Source organism: Muntiacus reevesi, chromosome 16 (assembly GCF_963930625.1).
Source record: "Muntiacus reevesi chromosome 16, mMunRee1.1, whole genome shotgun sequence".
Classification (NCBI taxonomy): Eukaryota; Metazoa; Chordata; class Mammalia; order Artiodactyla; family Cervidae; genus Muntiacus; species Muntiacus reevesi.
In genome coordinates this window covers 34,844,867-34,867,148 of record NC_089264.1, presented here as the reverse complement: position 1 = coordinate 34,867,148, position 22,282 = coordinate 34,844,867, and the positions used below count along the sequence as shown (strand labels likewise).

The 22,282-nt window shown below is 41.3% G+C and overlaps 1 protein-coding gene across 7 annotated transcripts in view; it reads right to left on the bottom strand.

The window, feature by feature from the left end:
* The window catches only part of ABCG2 (ATP binding cassette subfamily G member 2 (JR blood group)), a 130,248-nt gene that overhangs the window by 54,423 nt on the left and 53,543 nt on the right, over positions 1-22,282 (bottom strand). Inside the window, exon 1 of one of the 7 annotated variants that reach the window (XM_065907167.1) lies at positions 16,629-16,868. The exons of 3 other annotated variants lie outside the window; for them this stretch is intronic. Coding sequence is in view for 1 of the 4 variants with exons in the window: in XM_065907164.1 (XP_065763236.1) it covers positions 16,157-16,170 (14 nt within the window). In the remaining 3 variants the exon portion in view is untranslated. Of the gene's footprint in view, positions 1-9,265; positions 9,286-16,156; positions 16,260-16,628; positions 16,869-22,282 lie in introns of those variants that run through there. 3 more of the 7 variants (XM_065907168.1, XM_065907164.1, XM_065907169.1) reach the window with 3 other exon arrangements.

The following is a 22,282-nucleotide window of genomic DNA, read 5'->3' as shown; positions in this document are numbered from 1 at the left end:
CTTTCCAATAATAGTCACAAAGCTTTCTCTAATAATGTATGACCAGTATTTGGATCACAGCTCATCAAGCAAATTAGCAGTAAAATGTTTTTTCTAGCCTTAGCTCACAGTGCAGGAACATTCTTCTCATGCCTTTCTGGCCTTCAGCCATCTCCCAAATTATAAGTGAAATAATAATATTTTAAAGTTATCTCCTTTGGACTTTATTGCAAACCTGCCATTTCAGAAAGCCATATATGCATATGTAAAAGCAGGGATCTAATGTCCCTTAGTTTTGTAGCCTTTGGAGTCACTCATACCATGTTCTCAATTATTCCCACTGAATGAAAGGCTAAATTACAATATGCCACACCCCTGTAAGCAAAGTAGCTTCATAAAGATATTCTGAGCACAAATTAGAGGAAGTCACTAACCACCCCATGTAGAGAGGTCATCTAGAGAAGTTAAATTCTATTGTACATGTAAACTACATGTACAAATTAGAAAGGACACAAAAACCACTGAAGATTTCACCTGGACTTTGTGAAAGGTAAGGACAAAACCTAATGAATACCCCCTAAAAACTCACGTATTAACCCAGGTGGAGTTGAGAGAAAATATAATTATCCTGTTTCAAAGCAGAATTTCCAGCCAGGAATGTCTTCCCTACCCCTTTGCCTAGAGCTTCAAAATTACTTGAGTGATTAAAACCAGTTTCATCTCTCAAGGAGTACATGGCTTGTGGCAGGGCAGGTGGGTGGGGGTTGGGGGCTCAGAGTGGTTAGAAGTGGCCTCCTAAAGGAGACTAACCAGTTATATGGGAAGGAGAGAAGGGAAAAGAAAGTTGTCCTAGTAAAGGAAAGCAAAATCATTAAACTGAAAGAGATTGCTCTGGGAAATGCACGCAGTTTGAGAAATAGAGTACTTCCTGCCATATCAGTTAACAATGAGGCCACAGTCACCAGTGACCCAGCCCTCCAGGGCACCCAGGAAGGAGAGGAACACCAGCAAGATCTGGCAGCCCCCAGGCTGCAGCAACTCCCTATGGGGAGCTCAGAAGAACTCTGGATGTGAAAAACCACAATATACTGGCCCCAGATAGCTGAGATGCATGCGAAAGGAAAGACTTCAGTGAGCTCAGAGGCTTGCATCTTGCCATATACAGAAAAGTGCTAAATTCCTTAACTTGAGATAGCTGGTTTTCTTTAATTCACAAAAATACTTTTAATGTGCAGACTACCTGTCCTTTGTTGCAAACATCTATATAACCTGACTCCTCCACCCTACCTCCTCGGAGTTCTCTCAAGGCTACTTGAAATGCTGCCTCCCAGGCCTGAAGTCCTAAAAATTCCCACCAAATACAATATAACCCTCAACTTTTAGGCTTTGACTTTTTTTCAGTTGATAAGTTCATTATATTAAAGTTTAACTTTAGGGAAAGAGCAGTAAGAAAATTAGGCTGGAGAGACAGGAAAAGCCCTTAAGGGTGACGTATGCCCTGTAGGGAGCTAAGACTTGACTGTGGAAGCTCCACGGGTCCCCTCAGCCATTTCCTCACTCATTCTACAGATCCCCGTCCTTCCTGCACTGAGGAGATACACAGTAAGGCCAGTGAGGGATCCACGGAGAATTGGTGACTTATGGCTCAGATGGTAAAGACCTGGGTTTGATCCCTGAGTTAGGAAGATCCCTAGTGAAGGAAACGACAACCCACTCTGATATTCTTGCCTGGAGAATCCCATGGACAGAGGAGCCTGGTGGGCTACGGTACATGGGTCACAAAGAGTCGGGCACAGCTGAGTGACTAACACACACACAACACACACAACACAGAGGAAAAAGGAACAGATAAAAACAAGAGGGGGAACGTTTTGGTAACATTCCTTCCAACAGAACACCAGCTCTACTCATGGTTCAGCCTAATCTCTGTTTTTTGTCATGTTTATTCAAAACGTGTCAATAGTAAACAGTGTTGTACACAGTCAAACATCCTCTTTAAGTACAGTTTTTGGACTTTGAAGATGCATACAGTCATGTAACCATGAAAAGTAGGACAGAGACCATTTCTATCACCCCAAAGAAATTTCCTCTCCCACCCTAGTCCATGACAACCATAGATCTGTTTCCTGTTCCTTTTTAAATTTAATCTTTAAAAAAATTTTTTTTTTATTATTACTATTTTTTTACTTTTTGGCCACACCCTGAGACATCTGGGTTCTTAGTTCCCTGACCAGGGATTGAACTCACACCCCCTGCATTAGAAGGCAGAGTTTTAATCACTTGACCACCAGGAAAGTCCCTCAATTTAATCCTAACCCTCTCTTTAAATAGATACAACTATACATAATAGAACTACAACTGACCCTTGAAACCTGGCAGGACCCTGTGTGGCCCTCTTGCATACAAAAGTCTTTCTGTATCCCGTTTCTTGTTTATAGGGAAAAAATTTCAGCTTCTCAGACCTTCCCTGAGTTTCAAAGGGTAGATTCAAACGGTTGCTAATTAAAAGAGTGAAGGAACGCAGAAACCAAGGAAAGGCAGTCAAGAAACAATAGCACAGCCATGGGTCAGGGTCCTGGTTCCTCCTCAAGGGATATACATTACAATATCTTTGAGTTTTTCTATAGGAACTAAGGCCCCCACCAGGATGGACAATGGTAACTTCAGGCTGAGCACAAAATTCCTGAAACACCACCAGGTTAACTCATCACCAACCAATTAGAAGTCACACCTGCAGCTCTCACCCCAAATTTTGCCTATAAAAACTTCCCTGAAAACCATCAGAGTTCACATCTTTTGAGTATAGCCACCCATTCTCTTTCCTTGGTCCTTGAAATAAATCTTTCTCTGTTCCAAACTCCAGTGTTTCAGTTTGGCCTCACTGTGTGTTAAGCATATGAACCTGTGTTTCGCTATACCTTGAACAAATAGATTTGAACTGTGCAGGTCCATTTGTATTGTGGGTTTCTTTTCAATAAATATATTGGAAGATTTTTTTTTTCAAGATTTGCAACAATTTGAAAAAACTTGAAATACTGAAAAAAATCAACAAAGATATGTCACGAATGATAAAATATATATTGATATGCATATAACATGCAAAATATGTGTTAAGTTTTGGAGGAGTCAAAAGTTATAATGGATTTTTGACTGCATCGGGGTGTGTCCCTAACTCCTATTCCTTTTTCCTTTTGATGAAAATGTCAGAGTCAGTAGTGCTAAAGAGAAAAAAATAAAAGTGAAGGAGGAAACGAAGTCAGGGAAGGCCTTCCCAATGAGGCCTTTGAGCAGAAACCTGAGGGTGGCTCTCTGGAGGTGTGATGCCAAGATCAAGTGCTAGCCTAAGGAACAGCACAGCCAGTGAGACTGAAGCAGAGGGAGGGAGAATATAGCATATGAAGTCAGAGGTTCAGGTCAACTCTGGCAGTGTCCATACCTCAGGCCACTGTAAGAACTTTGCTTTGGCTTCTGGGTGGAGGAATAACATAATCTAATTATGTTTAAAAAGATCACTCTGACTTGGAGGTGGGGGTGGGGGTGCTGGAGAGAGGAGCAGAGCAGGGAGACCACACAGAGGCTACTGTAGTCATTCAAGAGCCAAGATGGGGACACTGTCCTGCCTATGACAGCTAGGTCCTGCAATGCAGGCACATTCTTTACCATCTGAGCCACCAGGGAAACCTCTTAAATACAATACCAGACACAAAACAAGCACTCTGAAACTGTATGTAAAAACATTATCTGGTTTCTAAGAGTGTATTCAGATATATATCTTAGGATGCCAGAAGTACCCTTGGTGCTCAGCCCTTATCCACAAGACAGTGGGGCTGGGAGAGCAAGGAAGATCCAGCATTCCAACAAGCAAAAGGCACCTATTCCCAAAGTCAATGGAAGTTTTATAATGACTCTCTACTGTTTGCCCCATTCCAAAGCAACCCCACTCTCTACTTCCCCCAAATCTGCCCAATTAAGGGAAAACAAGCATAAGTATAATGGTCCAGCTTTGGGTCCATGGAAACTCACTTACACTTTATATTCATTTTACATTTACATTCGCACTCATGTACATTTAAGAGGAAACTGACAGACGTGGACAAGGAAGGTTGCCTGCCATTCTAGTAAACAAAAAATGTTGCCTCTTATTCTGATAAACAAGGATCAAGCCATTAGCCACTGAAGCTACATTTCCCAAATCATCCTGGTACAGCTGAGGAGAAATTGGGATAGAGAAAAGAGGAAGCATTATGTGTTCTGGGCACTGGCCCTAGATAGTTAAGGTGCATATCTCAGGAATCATTACAGTGAGCCCAGAATCTTTTATCTTCTCATACAGAAAAGCACTAAAATCATTAACTAGTAATGTCTATTTTTTGTGACTATCAGTTATCTTTGATGTTTGACTACATGGTTTGGCTTTTCCTGTTGTTTTTCGTTTCAGCAAAATCTCCTAAATATCCTGGCTACTCCCTTATTCTTTTGTCTTTGGAACAGTTCCTCAGAGCGATCTGAGAGGCTGTCTCCTGAACCACAGTCCTCAGTAAAGTCCTCAAATAAAACTTAACTTGCAACTTTTCGGTTGTGCGTTTTTCTTCAGTCGACCGTTTTAGTTAGCGACAAAGGGACCCAGAACAGACTTCTCTCCCTCATCCAAACTTGTCTCTTCTGGGTCCTGGATCTCCACTATTGGCTGATTATCCTTAGTTTTATTTGGTGGTGAATAAAATCCTCACTGGAGGAGTAGGTTTTCCTTGAACTTATTTTCAAGAAGAGGTACCTGGGTTATCCCAGATGAACTGACAATGGAAAGATTTTGCTCAGTTGAAAACTCGATTACCACAGTTGAGAGACGGTGGGAAGACTTTATTATGTATGTACAGAATTTACTCCTACAAGTACCTGCTTTGTTGGGAATTAAAGAAAATCTCATTTTAAAAAGGACCAAATGTGGGTTCTTTTAACACTCCAAAGTTAATTTTTGCGTGCGCGTGTGCAGCTAGAAAAAGCCAGCTTGGTAAAACATCTTCTCGGAATTCTGACCTTAAAGGAACAAAAAACTTTTCAGAGGAGGAACTAGCATTTCTCCCACTGTGTCTTTGAGATATAAATGTTTTACCTGATCTTCTTAAGACCTTTTTTCCCTCCCTGTGTTATGAGAGCTCTGACAATGGCCAGACAACGGAGGTTAAAATTGAAGAAACTTCTAAACTGGTAAATTTTTAAAGAACTCTCACTATTAACAGCTGGATTATTGGCACCTATGAAAAGACCAAAGTAGAAAGTGGATACAAAAAAAATGTAATGGCTAACCTTAATAATTCCCTTAGTTTAAGACAAACAAAGAGCAACAACAAAAAAAGTTTGGGAAGCTGAATCTATGGTCAATTTCCCCTCAATGGGTCTTACAGATGCCAATAAAAGCATTAGATTGTTAATTAGGTTGATTAAGAGGAATAGAAAAAAACTGCAGAGAAAATCTAGAGACATCTTCCCAACAAGGTAGAAATTTTAAAGGGACTTGTTCCAAAACAATAAAAATCTTTAGGTGGTTAAGAAATGGGATAAAGAAAACAATAAATAAATGTATCAAAACAAACATTTTGATACAAGCTAAGGTTGGATGGCCAAAGGGACTCCCTATTGGTCCACATCATTAAAGAACCCCAAACAAGTCCAATCTATTTACCCCAGTTTGGGCTCCCTTGGTGGCTCAGACAGTAAAGAATCTGCCTACAATGCAGGAGACCCGGGTTCGATCCCTGGGTTAGGAAGATCCCCTGGAGGAGGGCCTGGCAACCCACTCCAGTATTCTGGCCTGGAGAACACCCCACGGCCAGAGGAGCCTGGTGGGCTACACTCCATGGGGTTGCAAAAAGTCAGACACACTGCTCAATTAAGCACAGCAAAACATATACATGTTTAAAAGGCTGCTAGAAAATTCAACTGCTTGGGGCAACAGTTAGGCCAATTAATCAAGTTAAAATATCAACGAAAGGTCCTGAGTCCCTTGGCTCAACCCCTCATCTGGGAAACCCAAAGCCTTTTATATAAAAATAGATAACGTGGTCAGGAAGATAAAAGGAAACATTTCTAGGACTCTGTATAAGACCAAGATAGGTTGATGGGGACTTAATGGAGGTTAAAATTCACAGATATAAGAGCGGAGAGAATTGGGATGAATGTGTATAAAAGTTGGTATGTTTAAATGGGCTTTATATAAGATGGTTAAATCTCTTCTGTCAATTATCTTATGGGATAAACTTAGGTCTCCCTTGCCTGGTGTAAGATAGGGCTTATAAATCTGCCCCTCAGGCAACATTGATTAAACACACTAAGGAAAATCAATAAGGTCACCTGAGCCCACACAATATGAAATAAAACTGGGGGTTAATATTCAGGAGTTAATAAAAAGAATGAAGACTTTTAGCGCCTAGGGTAAACTGCTCTGGTTTAATTTATATACTCAAAAAGAGGGCCTTTATTGAAAGGCTTGTGCAAAGTTTGGAAAGCAGGATAAACTGAACCCTACAGTTCTAGAACATATAACTCTTGATTTTCACAGTAGTTGGAAATCTTTTTACTGATATAAAGAAGCAAATAAAGAAAATGTAGTTGGGCAAATCAATCTTTCAGTACCATATAGGTGGCAGACCAGTTCTCTGAGGAATTAAAAGCAACTGTCTTGTCTTACAAATCTCTACATATCAGAAACATAAGTACATCCCACAAGGACCTGGGACTGAGCTGAATTAGCTCAATCAGGTAGAACCTGCACAAAAAAAAAAAAAAAAAAAAAAGAGAGAGAGAGAGAAACAGGCTTTGCTGAACTCAAACTGCTGGAAAGCATCCCTCACCAAATCTAATTCACAGCCTCCTTCAGGATTTATCAAGGACAAATACAAACCTTAAAATATTCTCCAAAACAGTGGAAAGCTTTAGTCATCTGAGCAAATATATTTAACTTATTCAAATTGTTATTTATAAACTAGTAAATTTATAATGCAATAACTTTCAAATGAAGCTAAGAGGTCTCTAGTTATGTCTTTTTATATTTCTGTGTGTACATTATACATATGATATGTTCCTAACTCCAGTTAATATTATCAAAATTAAACATATAAAAAAGATGTATTTAACTTATGCAAAAGTTCAGTTCATTTGCTCAGTCGTTTCCGACTCTTTGCCACCCCGTGGACCACAGCACACCAGGCCTCCCTGTTGATCACCAACTCCCAGAGTTTACCCAAACTCATATCCATTGAGTCGGTGATGCCATCCAACCATCTCATGCCCTGTCGTCCCCTTCTTCTCCCACCTTCAATCTTTCCCAGCATCAGGGTCTTTTCCAATGAGTCAGCTCTTTGCATCAGGTGGCCAAAGTATTGGAGGTTCAGCTTCAACATCAGTCCTTCCAATGAACACCCAGGACTGATCTCCTTTAGGATGGACTGGTTGGATCTCCTTGCAGTCCAAGGGACTCTCAAGAGTCTTCTCCAACACCGCAGTTCAAAAGCATCAATTCTTCTGCGATCAGCTTTCTTTATAGTCCAACTCTCACATTTATATATGACTACTGGAAAAACCATAGCCTTGACTAGGCGGACCTTTGTTGACAAAGTAATCACTTACAAATTGATATTTTTAAAATATAATAAAAAACTAGCCTGCAAGTTCCCTGGCAGTCCAGTGGTTAGGACTGTATGTGCTCACTGCCGAGGGGCCTAGGAATGATCCCTGGTCAGCGAACTAAGATCCCACATGCAGCAGGGCTTGGCCAAAAAATTAGAAATAAAAAACCTTAAAAATAAAAAAAAAAATTTTTTATTAAGTTACTTAAAAGAAAGCCAACCCAAATAAATTTCAAGTTCCTGTGATCTGGGAAATAGTCAGTATTATACTAATAATCAGTTTTAAAGTTTAAATTTGTTGGTTTAATGAATATAGACCGTTCTTACTTTTATTGCACCTAGGTTTACCAAAAGTTAATAGGTCATACTATCCCTGTTATAAAATTCTCAAGAAAAATATCTTGAAATGATGGCTTATTTTGTGTAATGTCTCATTAGTTTTCATGGGTAATCTAAACATATTATAATTCAACAGATATAAATGGAGTAACAATTTTTAGGTAAATTCTTTAAGAATAATTATGTCTTATGGTTTGTCTACTTAAAAATAGTTTCTCCAGATTTTTGGTGATTTAATATTTATAGGTTTGCTAAATTAAGCAAAATGATGGAAATTATTAAATATCTGCTGCTACTGCTGCTGCTAAGTCACTTCAGTTATGTCTGACTGTGCAACCCCACAGACAGCAGCCCACCAGGCTCATCCATCCCTGGGATTCTCCAGGCAAGAATACTGGAGTGGGCTGCCATTTCCTTCTCCAGTGCATGCATGCATGCTAAGTTGCTTTAATCGTGTCTGACTCTGTGCAACCCCATGGACAGCAGCCCACCAGGCTCCTCTGTCCACGGGATTCTCTAGGCAAGAATACTGGAATGGGTTGCCATGTCCTTCTCCGTTTAAATGTCTAGATCATTCCCAAATAAAATAAGATACTGAAACATTAATTACTCAACATAGGCTGCCTTTTTACAGAGAAGATATTTAGGTCTATTAATAAAAATATCACATTGAAAAATTTTCTATTAAAAAACCACATTTTTTAGAAATCATAAACAGTATTTGTGATTTTGCCAATCTACAGAATAATAATATGAAAAACAGTTTATAACTGCATACTTCTTAGGTTTCACTAGAAATTAAGGATTTTAAAAATTTAAAATTCTGGTTAATGCATGTAATTGAGACAACTAAAATTGGTAAGGAGAACATCTTTGCATGAAAGGAAAAATGGTATAAGAAATGAAAATACAATTTGTTGAGCGAAAAGAAAGTAATTTTATCCTAGCGAGAGAGAAAGGAAAAGCATAGGAGAAAACCTAACAGTAAAAAGAAAGTTAAAGAAGGTTTGTGAAATAGAACCCTTAGAAAAGACTTCTGTACATGGTCTGGACTGGCTGAGATTAAAATAAAGTTTAACTGAGTAAATTTCAATATTAAAAGTAAGCTGGCATGATGAACATAAATCAGATCTGAAATTAAACTGAATCTTTTAAACCAGTGAACCAATAAACACACACTAAAATTATGACTAAAATATAGAGAAAGGGTCCATAATTTCTGGATATTAAGGGGTCCTCTGAGCCCACTAAGAGACAAGAGAAATGAAAATCTTGCCTAAAACCTTTGTTTTCAGAATGAGAAAGTAGGCTCAAAGACTTACTCAGAAATCTTTGTCGTGTGGGGAAGTGGGGGCCAGGATCTCACAATTCATTTAAAGACATTTTGCATTTCTGAAAGATATAATCTATGCATATCTCCCCTTCACATACAGTCAGTAAATAACAAGCTACTTTCTTACCAGAGCCTGAGTAAATAAAAATTAATGTGTTTATTCTATTTGATTTATAAACACTTACAGGTCTTCATTTGAGAAAAACTGGGAACTTTTAAAATTCTAGCCCTTCCAGTTTTATTTCTTTCTCATAAGAGACTGAATGCAAATCGGCACTATGGTCTCCAGAGTCTTTGAAATTTAAAGCATTACTCTTCCTGTAGATATGCATTTGCTAAGTCACAAATCTATGAAACTTAAAAAAAGTTCAAAGCAACTTCAGTAACACACCTAGTACCCAGATCTTAGTTTCTTATAATAACAGCCTCCAAAACAAGGAAACAGAGTGCCTTGGAAAAATGGTTGATGTCAGGGTTGGGGCATGGAAAATAGAAAAATGAGCCTGGAGCATTTCATGATATCAGAAAGCAAGGAGATGCTTTTTTTAAAGGGAGGATGGGGAGGTGGTATGTCAAAAGGGCACAGGGGCCAACCTGAAAGAAGAGCTCCCAGTGGCCAATGGTAGAACCATTTGATCAGCAATTAAATAATGACTGTATTGAATTATAACTTACACAATAAAATAAATATCCATGAGTCTGTATTTATACAGTTGAATAAATAAATGAAGGAACAGCTCTTGCTTATAAAATTCTCATTAATAAAGAGAAGTAATGAGAAAAACAATCTTTAAATCACTGTTAGAACAACACAGTACCATGTACATCCAGTTGCACCAATGGCCTAAAACTAGTGAATAAAGACTTAAGGAGAAACAGAATATTTGCAAGGCCCAAGTTTCTCTCCCATGATATATATTAAATACAAAAGGAAAAATGTTAACCATCAGGGACCTGACAAACAGCACTTACCCAGAGTTTACATCAGTTTACATCAGTAATAAGACATCATGTACCCCTGATATGATGCACTGGGATTACTTCTAGTGAAAGTGAAGTTGCTCAGTCATGTCTGACTCTTTGTCACCCCATGGACAGTAGCCTGCCAGGCTTCTCCATCCATGGGATTTTCCAGGCAAGAATACTGGAGTGGGTTGCCATTTCCTTCTCCAATTTCTTCCTAAAATGCATAACTTCAATCTAATCATGAGAAAATATCCAGTATTAATTGCAAGACATTCTACAAAATAACTGAACAGTATTCATTATAAGTGTCAAGGTCAGGAAAAACAATATAAGGTTGAGGAGTTGTCACAGTTTGAAGGAAATTAAGGATATACAACAATCAAATGCAATGTGAGCTCTGAGGCTGGATCCTGAGTAGAAAAAAAGACAGCGAAAAGCTGATGAAATCCAAGTAAGTTTATAGTTTAGTTTCAACGATGGTACTATAGTTACATAAGATGTTATAGGAACTCTCTGTACCGTTTTCTACATTTAAGTAAGTCTAAAAATGATTCCAAAATTAAAAATTAAAAAAACAATAACCCCAATATTTTTCAATGTTTATAATGCTAATGTAATATTAGACTTAAACTGCCATCTTTGTTCTTTAAAACTTCCTCGTCAAGACCTATGCAACCCAGCCACAGCTGTATATATTTGGAAAAGCACTGTTTTATAAAGACTAATGCACCAAAGATCTCTTTTCCTAGTTTCTCATATTATAGAGGGAGAGAATAGCAATTTTATTTCTGTTGAAAAATTCAAACCATTTGAATTTACTTCTGGGTAGGGGTGGCATTCTAGGAGGCTAGATAGAACATATCTCACTGGGGGAGAGGGAAGGTATACATCTAAGTATGAAATCAGAACACCAGGAATAGCTTGTAGCTAGAGGAAAGAGTTAAACACCACATGCACTGTAGCAAAGGTAATGAGTCACCTGGCCCTAGGTTGCTAGTAATAGCTGGGTATAAACACTGCACATGTCAAATGGATTATACTCATAGCTTAGATTCCAGATGGAAGCAGTGAATGGTTTGGCATGATAATAACAGTATTATTAAATTGAAGCGATAACTGAAATGATACTATTAGGTTTCTAACTACAGCTAGCCTGTTACTTTAGGTTTCTGAAGTACATACGTTTATTTGGGGTAACTATTAATATTATATGAGATATCCTAGAAAGACATATAACAGTCTCCCTATGTTATGAAAAGGAGAAATGGATCAGAAAGATTCTAAATCAAAATAGATGGTTTGCAGAATCCTTTGTTGTCAGATCACATAAAAATACTAAGAATTCTCAGCATACCTAACACTTACTGCTATTCTGGCAATTTCTACTAACCCATATTCCACTTCTGGACTCCTTAAATAAAATCAGACCACTCTTGCTCAAATTCCTAAATTCTTTAGTCCCATGAAGAAACTGGTCCAGAGAGATGAAGAGATTTCATGGCACAGTAACTAGACCCAAGTTAGGTAGGTCTGGGGCTCCCTGCTCTCACAGGCTCTTTTCACTGTCCCTGCACGCCTTTACAATAAACTGTGCTGCTTGTGAACATGGAAAGAAAATGTGAAACAAATGACCAGGCTAAGTTTAAAAAAAAAAAAAAAGAAAGGGTTGGTGAACTTTAATAAAGTACTTTGTCCTGGTAATAAAAAACCCTGTCAATTCTCTGCCTCCTCCTCTGTAAGTACCAAACTCTAATACCTCCCTGAAAGGGTTGGCATGAACAAAAAATGAGAATAAATATAAAAACCACCTGCAGACAGCAAGCATTCACCAGTTAATGCCCATTTCCTTTTATTAATTCTGAAAACCTGCTAATTTTATCTTTGTTGTTGCTGTGCAGTCACAGTCATGTCCGAGTCTTTGCGACCACATGGACTGCAATCCGCCAGGCTTCCCGGTCCTTTACTATCTCCCAGAATTTGCTCAAATTCACATTCATTGAATTGATGATGCCATCCAGCCATCTCATCTGTCACCCCTTCTCCTCCTGCCCTCAATCTTTCCCAGCATCAGGGTCTTTTCCAATGAGTTCGTTCTTCACATCAGGTGGCCAAAGTACTGGAGAAAAGTGCGGATGGAAAATATAGCTACTGCTTCAGCTTCTCAAAATTTTTTTAATTTCAATTCTGTTCAGTTGCTCAGTCGTGTCTGACTCTTGGCGATCCAATGGACTGCAGCACACCAGGCTTCCCTGTCCATCACCAACTCCCAGAGCATGCTCAAACTCATGTCCATTGAGATGGTGATGCCATCCAACCATCTCATCCTCTGTCGTCCCCTTCTCCTACTGCCTTCAATCTTTCCCAGGATCAGGGTCTTTTCCAGTGAGTCTGTTCTTCACATCAGGTGACCAAAGAATTGGAACTTCAGCTTCAGCATCAGTCCTTCCAATGGATATGCAGGGTTGATTTCCTTTAGGATTGACTGGTTTGATCTCCTTACAGTCCAAGGGACTCTCAAGAGTCTTCTCCAACACCACATTTTGAAAGCATCAATTTTTCAGCGCTCAGTCTTCTTTATGGTCCAACTCTCATATGGCATTCCAAACTAATATGGGATGGTGGAGGAAAGGTTGTAAAATGAAATACTTTATTCTCCCTTTCTAAGGATTCTGTGTGGTCCCTCTACCTTTTGCGTCCCTTCTTTTCACTCCTCTAGGGTGAAGTCATTGGAGAAGGAAATGGCAACCCACTCCAGTGTTCTTGCCTGGAGAATCCCAGGGACGGGGTAGCCTGGTGGGCTGCCATCTATGGGGTCGCACAGAGTCAGACACGACTGAAGCGACTTAGCAGCAGCAGCAGCAGCAGGGTGAAGTCAGGGTGTGGTCAGCGTAGAACTGCCCACGCAGCAAGACAAGAAGAGAAGAAACAGGTCTCCTGTACAAAACATCTGAAGTTTGGGTACCCCCTCAGGCAATCTTTCCTCTTTCCTTGTAAGACACTCAGCTCAAGTATCTTCAGAGGGAGCTAACAGGGCTTGCTGCGTTCTAGAGACTTTCGTTTTTTTCCTTCCAGATAAGAACTTAAATCCTGTGAAATGACAGAGAACTACCTACTGCTGACTGCATCTAAGCAGTAATTTCCAGCCAACCATTGCTCTAAAGAGTAACAGGTCTTTTCAGTTGCAAAGGTACTGAGCTAGTAATCAGCATTTTCAATGGAGTTTTAAGATTTCATTCCACCCTTCTTGCCAAAAACAAAACTTCTTCACTGGAATTGGGATGCAGGCAGCACTTCTGCTGCACTCACACCCATTTTAAACAACAGAACACCACTAACTTTCAATGATACGATTCCCTGAATATTTTACTTATTTCTATAAACAAGCTAAGTATGTGGCTCAAAAATTAGATGTCCACATTCTAATAGTCTCCTTGTGAAGCAGAACACTGGTTTCCAAAAAACTACAGGGGTTAAAGGGATTATGGTGAGAAGGAGGAGTGAGTGTTAATTGGTTGTTAGGGGCGAGAATGATGAAAATGTGAAGACTGCAGAGAATGTACACTTTAAATAGGTATGAACTGTATGATAGGTGAATTAGATCTCATAAAACTGCTGTTGGAAAGAAAAAAAAACTATGAAGCCAAATTCATCTAGATACTCCATCATTATTGGTTCACATCCTGAACTCAGAACTGATTTTTTAAAAGGATAAACTTTAGCTTACTGTAGACCTATATGGGCTTCCCTGGTAGCTCAGCTGGTAAAGAATCCACCTGCAATGCAGGAGACCCTGGTTGATTCCTGGGTCGGAATAGGGTTCCCAGAGAAGGGATAGGATACCCACTTCAGTATTCTTGGGCTTCTCTGGTGGTTCAGACAGTAAAGAATCCACCTGCAAAGAGGAAGACTTCGGTTCGATCCCTGGCTTGGGAAGACCCCCTGGAGGAGGGCATGGAAACCCACATGGAAACCCAGTATTCTTGCCTGAAGAATCTCCAAGGACAGAAGAGCCTGGCAGGCTACAGTCCATGAGGTCGCAAAGAGTCAGATATGACTGAGCGACTAATCACAGCATAGCACAGACCTGTATATCCTGTATCAAGGATGGTCATTCAGGTTCTTTAAGTTTCACTGCAAGAGCTCAACCGTAACCTCTAACCCCAGTAAGCAACACAGAATAAAACTTCTCATTTGATATAACCTTCAACTGATACCAAACTTCTGTCAGAAATGCCTGAGAGACACAGAGTATCTGAAGACATAAGGTCTACCTGCCCCTCTATAAAATCCAGATTTATTCCCAAACTATCAAACCACAGCATGTGGGACCATAGAGGCTTAGCATCCTACGAGTGTTTCTCACAATACTTACGGTAAGGAGAATGACAACTACAGCAAGAAGTTCTAGAAAATGCCCGATTGCATGTACTATGGGTGGGCACACAGGAGACTCTCCCACCGCTATACTTCAGTCTCGGCTGTAGCTTCTGGGGATATAAGACATTTCCCTCAGAAGTAGATGCCAGGAAAAGCCTCTCTAAGGAGCTCGTGTATACTTCCTGCCTTTGCCCTCTCTGAATTGTGTGACTGATTGGTCCATTTTTATTCTAGCTTTCAAGATATAACTTTAATTTGCTGTCCACATACATTCAAATGTACTCCCCACAGTAACTCTTTTCTTGGGGCATTTCCCTTTCCATTTGTAATACTTAGGGTTGCCTCAAAAGCTCATGAACGCTTAACACAAATAAATGGAGAAATTCATTTTGGCTGTAAGTGTATTTTAATATTATTTTAATGCAACAGCACCTAAAGGAGTTCTAGCTAAATGTTCAGGGTCCAGAACAAAGATGACCAATAACCATTTGTTACTATAAATCTTTTTTTTCCTGAAAGTGGAATCAGCTTTTATATTTCTACCACTGAGTGAGAAAATCAAATGAAGCAACATCATGGGTATTTTTTTTAACTGTTTGCTAGATTTACAATCTAACTTTTTTGGTTATGTATTTTTCTGTATTCTAACTTCAGTAGCATTTTTAGTAAGTATTTTTAATAAGCTGGTTAATTTTTTGAAGTTAATCACTGAGTCAACTATCCACAGAAAAATTACAAAGAGCAGCTCAATAATGCTTTAGCACACCAACCAAAGTTGTGCACAAACTTTATGTCCTAGGAAGAAAAAATAGGCATAGACTATACCGGCTAATCCCTTTAAAGGTACCAATATTAACAAGTTTCTCTGCTACCTCCATACTCAATAACTTTTTATCTATCCAATATCATACATTTGGGGAAAGGTAAGAGTTTTACCAACTGACTAGCACACACTCAGTTCAGTTCAGTTCAGTCGCTCAGTCGTGTTCGAATCCTTGCGATCCCATGAATCGCAGCACGCCAGGCCTCCCTGTCCATCACCAACTCCTGGAGTTTATTCAAACCCATGTCCATCGAGTCGGTGATGCCATCCAACCATCTCATCCTCTGTCTTCCCCTTCTCCTCCTGCCCCCAATCCCTCCCAGCATCAGGGTCTTTTCCAGTGAGTCAATTCTTCGCATGAGGTGGCCAAAGTACTGGAATTTCAGCTTCAGCACCAGTCCTTCCAATGAACACCCAGGAATGATCTCCTTTAGGATGGACTGGTTGGATCTCCTTGCAGTCCAAGGGGCTCTCAAGAGCCTTCTCCAACACCATAGTTCAAAAGCATGAATTTTCGACACACAGTACCAGACACGAAATCGGTTGCACCAAGGAGCTGTTTTCTTGGGGGGCGGGGGGGGAGGGGGGAGCCTAAATTTCCAGCCTGTTTCATACTCACTTTCAAATGAAACTGAGAGTGAATAATTAAAACCCAGTCATTTCAATTGTACAGTTTTCTATTGCCTACCAAACGCACACGCAATAGCCACGAACCTTTCATGCCACATATTCCAAACGGTTTTCACAATTTACTCACTCAGTCAGCGGTCCAGTTTTAACCGAGGGCTTCAATCTCAGGAGCTGTTGTGCTCAGAGGCAGAGCACGAACAATCATTTATATAAAACGCTGAGTCAGCCGGACCCTCCAAATATATCCTACGGAAGCAGCTCCTACTTAACAATGACATCAGGCATCCGTCCAGTGCTTCCTAAATGGTGAAAAGCTTTTACAAAAACTCCCTGGCTCCTTTCCTCCATCCAGCGTCCCCACAGTCCCTGTCTGACCGCCGGGGACTCCCTCTAGCGTCTCGCGCGCTCGGGACTCGCGCTCAGGACGGCGCGGGATTCAGGACACGGTCCGCGCTGGCGGCAGAGCCCGGCCGGGGGCGACTCGCCCGGACCGACGCCACGGCCCCCGCGGCAGCCCGCCCACCGCGCCCGCGCGCCCCCCTAGCCCCGCACTCACCGGCGCAGCGGCTGACCTGGGAAGGCACGGGCCCCGGGTTACCGTCACGTCGGAGAGAGCGGGCGGCGAGCCGGCGGTCGGGGGCCGACGAGCGGGCGCAGGCAGCACCGGCTCCAGCTTCACTTGGCAAACTTTAGACTGCTGACCCGGACGGCGCCCGGCAGCGGCCCCTCCCTCGCACCCCAGCTCCCTCGGGGTCGATGCCCGAGGGCCCGTGAAGGCGTGGCGCTGCCTGCCTGACTGCGATAAGCGCCCGGCGTCTGGGCTGAGAGCACGCTAGTGTCATTAGTGGACCCCGCCAAGTACTGGACCTGACCGTCACCCCGCCTCGGGGAAGGGGTCAGGGAGAAGACTGTTCCTGGGCTTGCGGGGACGAAGCTACAACTTCTGCTTCCGGGGCTGGTATGAAATAGACAGTGGGGAGTACCCCTGGAGACCAGAAAATGCTACCCCGGGCGGACCGATACCTGGTCTGGCCTGGGCGGATTTGGCCACTGCCAGTGTCCCACACCCCTAAGTACCAGGGGACCCTGGCACCGAGGTTTTTTCCTGTCACACATATTGTCCACCCCCAGGGCAAGCAGGCAGTCTCTAATGAATGAGCTTCTGAGAAATGAGGTCCCTGCGTCCCAGGGCCAATAAAATCAGGAACTGAATCTAAGGGTGTCCAGAGGGGTAAACAAAACTTTTTGAATGAAAATACTACAACGAATAGTTTAAAAAAAAAGAAGAAAAATAAAAGAAAGTATTGCAACGAATAGTTTGAATATGTTCCTCACAATCCTGTAATACATGCATCTGTTTAATAGTCTGATTGTGTAGAAAAGCTGTGAGAGTGTGCAGATTCAGGAAAAGAGTTCATAACCTCTTCCTAACGCTTTCTCAAGCGGATCATTGCCATCAATTCTGTTCGAAAATTTAAGATTAAAGCCAGCATTTCACAATTGCATTGCATTGTAAAGAAATGAGTCGTTTTAACTTTTAAGTTAACATTTTATTTGGGGCTAAGCTTCACAGGTGGCTCAGTGGTAAAGAATTTGCCTACTTAGTAGTAAAGAATCCACCTACAAGCAGGAGGCATAGGTTTGATCTCTGGGTCAGAAAGAGCCCCTGGAGAAGGAAATGGCAACCCACTCAATCTTCTTGCTGGAGAATTCCATGGACAGAGGAGCCTGGTCGGCTGCAGTCCATGGAGTCAGAAAGAGTCAGACACAACTTAGAGACTGAACAAAATCAACTATTTTCAAATGCCTGTTTTCTCATTTAGTGTTTGGGTATTTTAGGTAACAGAATATTAGGGAGGAAGGAACCTAAAGACTACCTTCCTGATTTTAAGATGACCCACCTGGTCCAAATGAGGCCATTTTGCACAAGGTCAAAAGTTAGGAGGATAAATGGGGACTCAGTTTCTCAGACCACTGTCCTCTGCTCACCCTCTCTGAACAGAATAACTGCCCAGTATTCATAGTGCCTGGTTATTGGGACAACTACTAAGTGTGTTCTCTTTTTTTTTTTTTGACCCCACAGCACCCACTGTTTCAGCCAATGAAGATCTTAGTTCCGGGGCAGGGATCAAACCAATGCTTCCTGCAGTGGGAGCACAGAGTCTTAACCACTAGACCACCACGGAAGTCCCTAGATGTGTTCTTAATCTAACAGTCTTTCCTTTCCATTTAACTAAGCTTTTTGTCCCTCTGTTATTACATATCAAGAAATAGATGAAAATAATCTGTACCCATCAGCCACAAACCATCTGCTTTTAGTCTTTTTTTCTGCATACATATTTTCTTAAAAAACAAAAATGGGCTTGTATACAAAGTACAGGGATGAACATCATCATCTCTGGAGTCAGATAGTCTGTGTCTGAATTTTGGCTCTCCCAAACCCTGGAGACCTGAACTAGTTCCTTAGTCTTTAAGTGGTTGTTGGTAATCAGGGGAAAGGCTCTCTCAGGATAGTTACATTAACTGAGCTAATGTGTGTAAAGCACTGATAATGTATGTAATGTCATTAGATAGCACTTAATAGATGCTGGGGCTTCCCAGGTAGCTCAGTGATGAAAAATCTGCTGGCCGATGCAGGGGTCCTTCCTAAAGAAAAGCAGTCCTGAGTGTTCATTGGAAGGACTGATGTTGAAGCTGAGTCTTGGCCACCTGATACAAAGAGCTGACTCATTTGAAAAGACCCTGATGCTGGGAAAGATTGAGGGCAGGAGGAGAAGGGGACGACAGAGGATGAGATGGTTGGATGGAATCACCAACACAATGAACATGAGTTTGAATAAACTCTGGGAGTTGGTAATGGACAGGGAGGCATGGTGTGCTGCAGTTCAAGGGGTCGCAAAGAGTCGGACACACCGGAGCAACTGAACTGAACTGAATGCAGGAGAGGCAAGAGACCAAGGTTCAATCCCTGGGTCAGGAGCTCCCCTGGAGTAGGAAACAGCAACCCATGCCAGTACTCTTGCCTGGAAAATTCTATGAACAGGGAAGCCTGGCGGGCTTTGTGGAGAGTCGGCACAACTAAGCGTGCACACACACACTAGATGGTAGCTATTGCTATTATTATTTTGTAAAACTGCTATTATGCAACATGTTCATGGTTCATGGAATGACATGGTTCCCTGTCATTCAAAATCTTTCTACAACTTTATATTTAATGGGCATATGGTATTCAGTGTTTGTTATGTACTTTAACCAATCTTCCTATTATTCACAAAATATCTTTATAAGCTCTGTCATTACACACATACTCAGGTAAACTCCAGACAGGGAATTGCTGAGGCAAAAGGTATGCTCATTTAAAAGTTTTTAATACATATAGCTAAATTTCCCACAAAAAGTTGGTGCCAAATTCAGTCTCCCAACAATTTAAGGCTGCTTTGTGCTCAGTCCCATTTGACTCTGCCCTTGAAGTCATAGTCATATTTTACATGCCTTACAGTCAAATCGTAGACTTATCAAAGTCAGGATTTCCCAACTGAAAACTCTGAGGTCAACTGGAGTTCACACCTTTGACACACATACCATTGATGCCCTTCAGTAGCTAAGCCGTATCTGATTCCTTGCATCCCTATGAGCTACAGCACATCAGGCTTGCCAGTCTTTTACTATCTCCTGGAGTTTGCCCAAACTCATGTCTCAGTCAGTGGTGTCATCCGGCCATCTCATCCTCTCTCTCCCCCTTCTCCTCCTGCCCTCAATCTTTCTCAGCATCAGACTATTGGAAAAACCATAGCTTTGACTATATGGACCTTTGTTCACAAAGTGACATCTCTGCTTTTTAATATGCTGTCTAGGTTTGTCATAGCCTTTCTTTCAAGGAGCACATTTCTTTTAATTTCATAGCTGCAGTCACCATTCACAATGATTTTGGAGCCCAAGAAAATAAAATCTCCCACTGTTTACATTTTTTCCTGATCTATTTGCCACGAAGTGATGGTACTGAATACCACGATCTTAGTTTTTTGAATGTTAAATTTTAAGCCAGCTTTTTCCACTCTCCTTCTTCACTCTCATCAAGATGCTCTTTAATTCCTCTTTGCTTTTGGCCATTAGAGTGGTATCATTGGCGATCTTAAATGATCACTAGAAGGGCCGAGGTGTCACCATGCGTTTTTGTAGGCAGTGCACATAGGCATAACTAGATGATTCAGAAAAAATGCCTTCAGGAAGGAAGCCAATAGTCTTATTCATAAAATCACTTGAGCCGCCCTTTTGAAAACTCTAAAAATAACTGGGAGATTTTGCAGTGGGGGCAGGGAGGGAGCCTAATATTCCTTTCCAATCATCACACCAGTGAAGGGTGTTTGCTTGTATGGCGTTCACAGGGGTATCAGTGCTTGATGGAATGTCAGCAACAGATGGTCACAGATTAACGTAATGTTGATAAAGTATAAAGGGTATGATTTATTATACAGAATGGCAACAAAAGTAAAAATCAAAAACAATCTTCTCATTAAAGGAACAAGCTTCCTGGGCCTATAATGCCATCAATCAGGCAACCCTATTATCAAAGCTCTTATATGGACCTATAAGAAGCTCTCTTCATCCTTCTCAAAGAATTCTTGATATCCTCCAAACCTCTCCCAGCCCCCTTGAGCTTTCTCTATCTGCTTGCCTGGCTGCCAACTGCAAGGAAGTGGTAAGGACTTGGCCCATTCCTTAGTGTGTTCTCCAAGTGGTGAACACAGTTCCCCCTTAGCAAATTCAGGTGTCAGTTCAGTCCAGGCACTCAGTCATGTCTGACTCTTTGCGACCCCATGGACTGCAGCATACCAGGCCTCCCTGTCTACCACCAACTTCTGGAATTTACTCAAATTCATGTCCGTTGAGTCGGTGATGCCATCCAACTATCTCATCCTCTGTCATCCCCTTCTCCTCCCACCTTCCATCTCTCCCAGCATCAGGGTCTTTGCAAATGAGTCAGTTCTTCACATCAGGTAGCCAAAGTATTGGAGTTTCAGCTTCAACATCAGTCCTTCCAATGACATTCAGGACTGATTTCCTTTAGGATGGACTGGTTGGCTTTCCTTGCAGTCCAAGGGACTCTCAAGAGTCTTCTCCAACACCACAGTTCAAAAGTATCAATTCTTTAGCACTCAGCTTTCTTTACAGTCCAACTCTCACATCCATATATGACTACTGGAAAAACCATAGCCTTGACTAGATGGACCTTTGTTGGCAAAGTAATGTCTCTGCTTTTTAATATGCTATTGGTCATAACCTTTCTTCCAAGGAGTAAGCGTCTTTTAATTTCATGGCTGCAGTTGCCATCTGCAGTGATTTTTGAGGCCACAAAAATAAAGTCTGCCACTGTTTCCACTGTTTCCCCATCTATTTGCCATTAAGTGATGGGACCAGATGCCATGATCTTTGTATTCTGAATGTTGAGCTTCAACCCAACTTTTTCACTCTCCTCTTTCACTTTCATCAAGAGGCTCTTTAGTTCCTCTTCACTTTCTGCCATAAGGGTGGTGTCATCGGCATATCTGAGGTTGATATTTCTCCCAGCAATCTTGATTCCAGCTTGTGCTTCCTCCAGCCCAGCATTTCTCATGATGTACTCTGCATATAAGTTAAATAAGCAGGATGATAATATACAGCTTTGACGTACTCCTTTTCCTATTTGCAACCAGCCTGTTGTTCCATGTCCAGTTCTAACTGTTGCTTCCTGACCTGCATACAGATTTCTGAAGAGGTAGGTCCGGTGGTCTGGTATTCCCAACTCTTTCAGAATTTTCCAGTTTGTTGTGATCCACACAGTCAAAGGCTTTGGCATAGTCAATAAAGCAGAAGAAGATGTTTTTCTGGAACTCTCTTGCTTTTTTGATGATCCAACAGATATTGGCAGTTTGATCTCTGGTTCTTCTGCCTTTTCTAAAACCAGCTTGAACATCTGGAAATTCATGGTTCATGTACTGTTGAAACCTGGCTTGGAGAATTTTAAGCATTACTTTCCTAGTGTGTGAGATGTCAGGTGTCAGGCAGGGCTTATTACAGCCCCGGGGGCATTTGGGAATATAATATCTGTATTGGTTCCCAGTGTATTTATTTTCACTATTACTTAAGTTGAAGAAAATAAAAACCAGTGCAAGAGGCTGTATGCACCATGACCGCCCACCATGGCTCTACTCATCAGCTACCAGGGGCTTT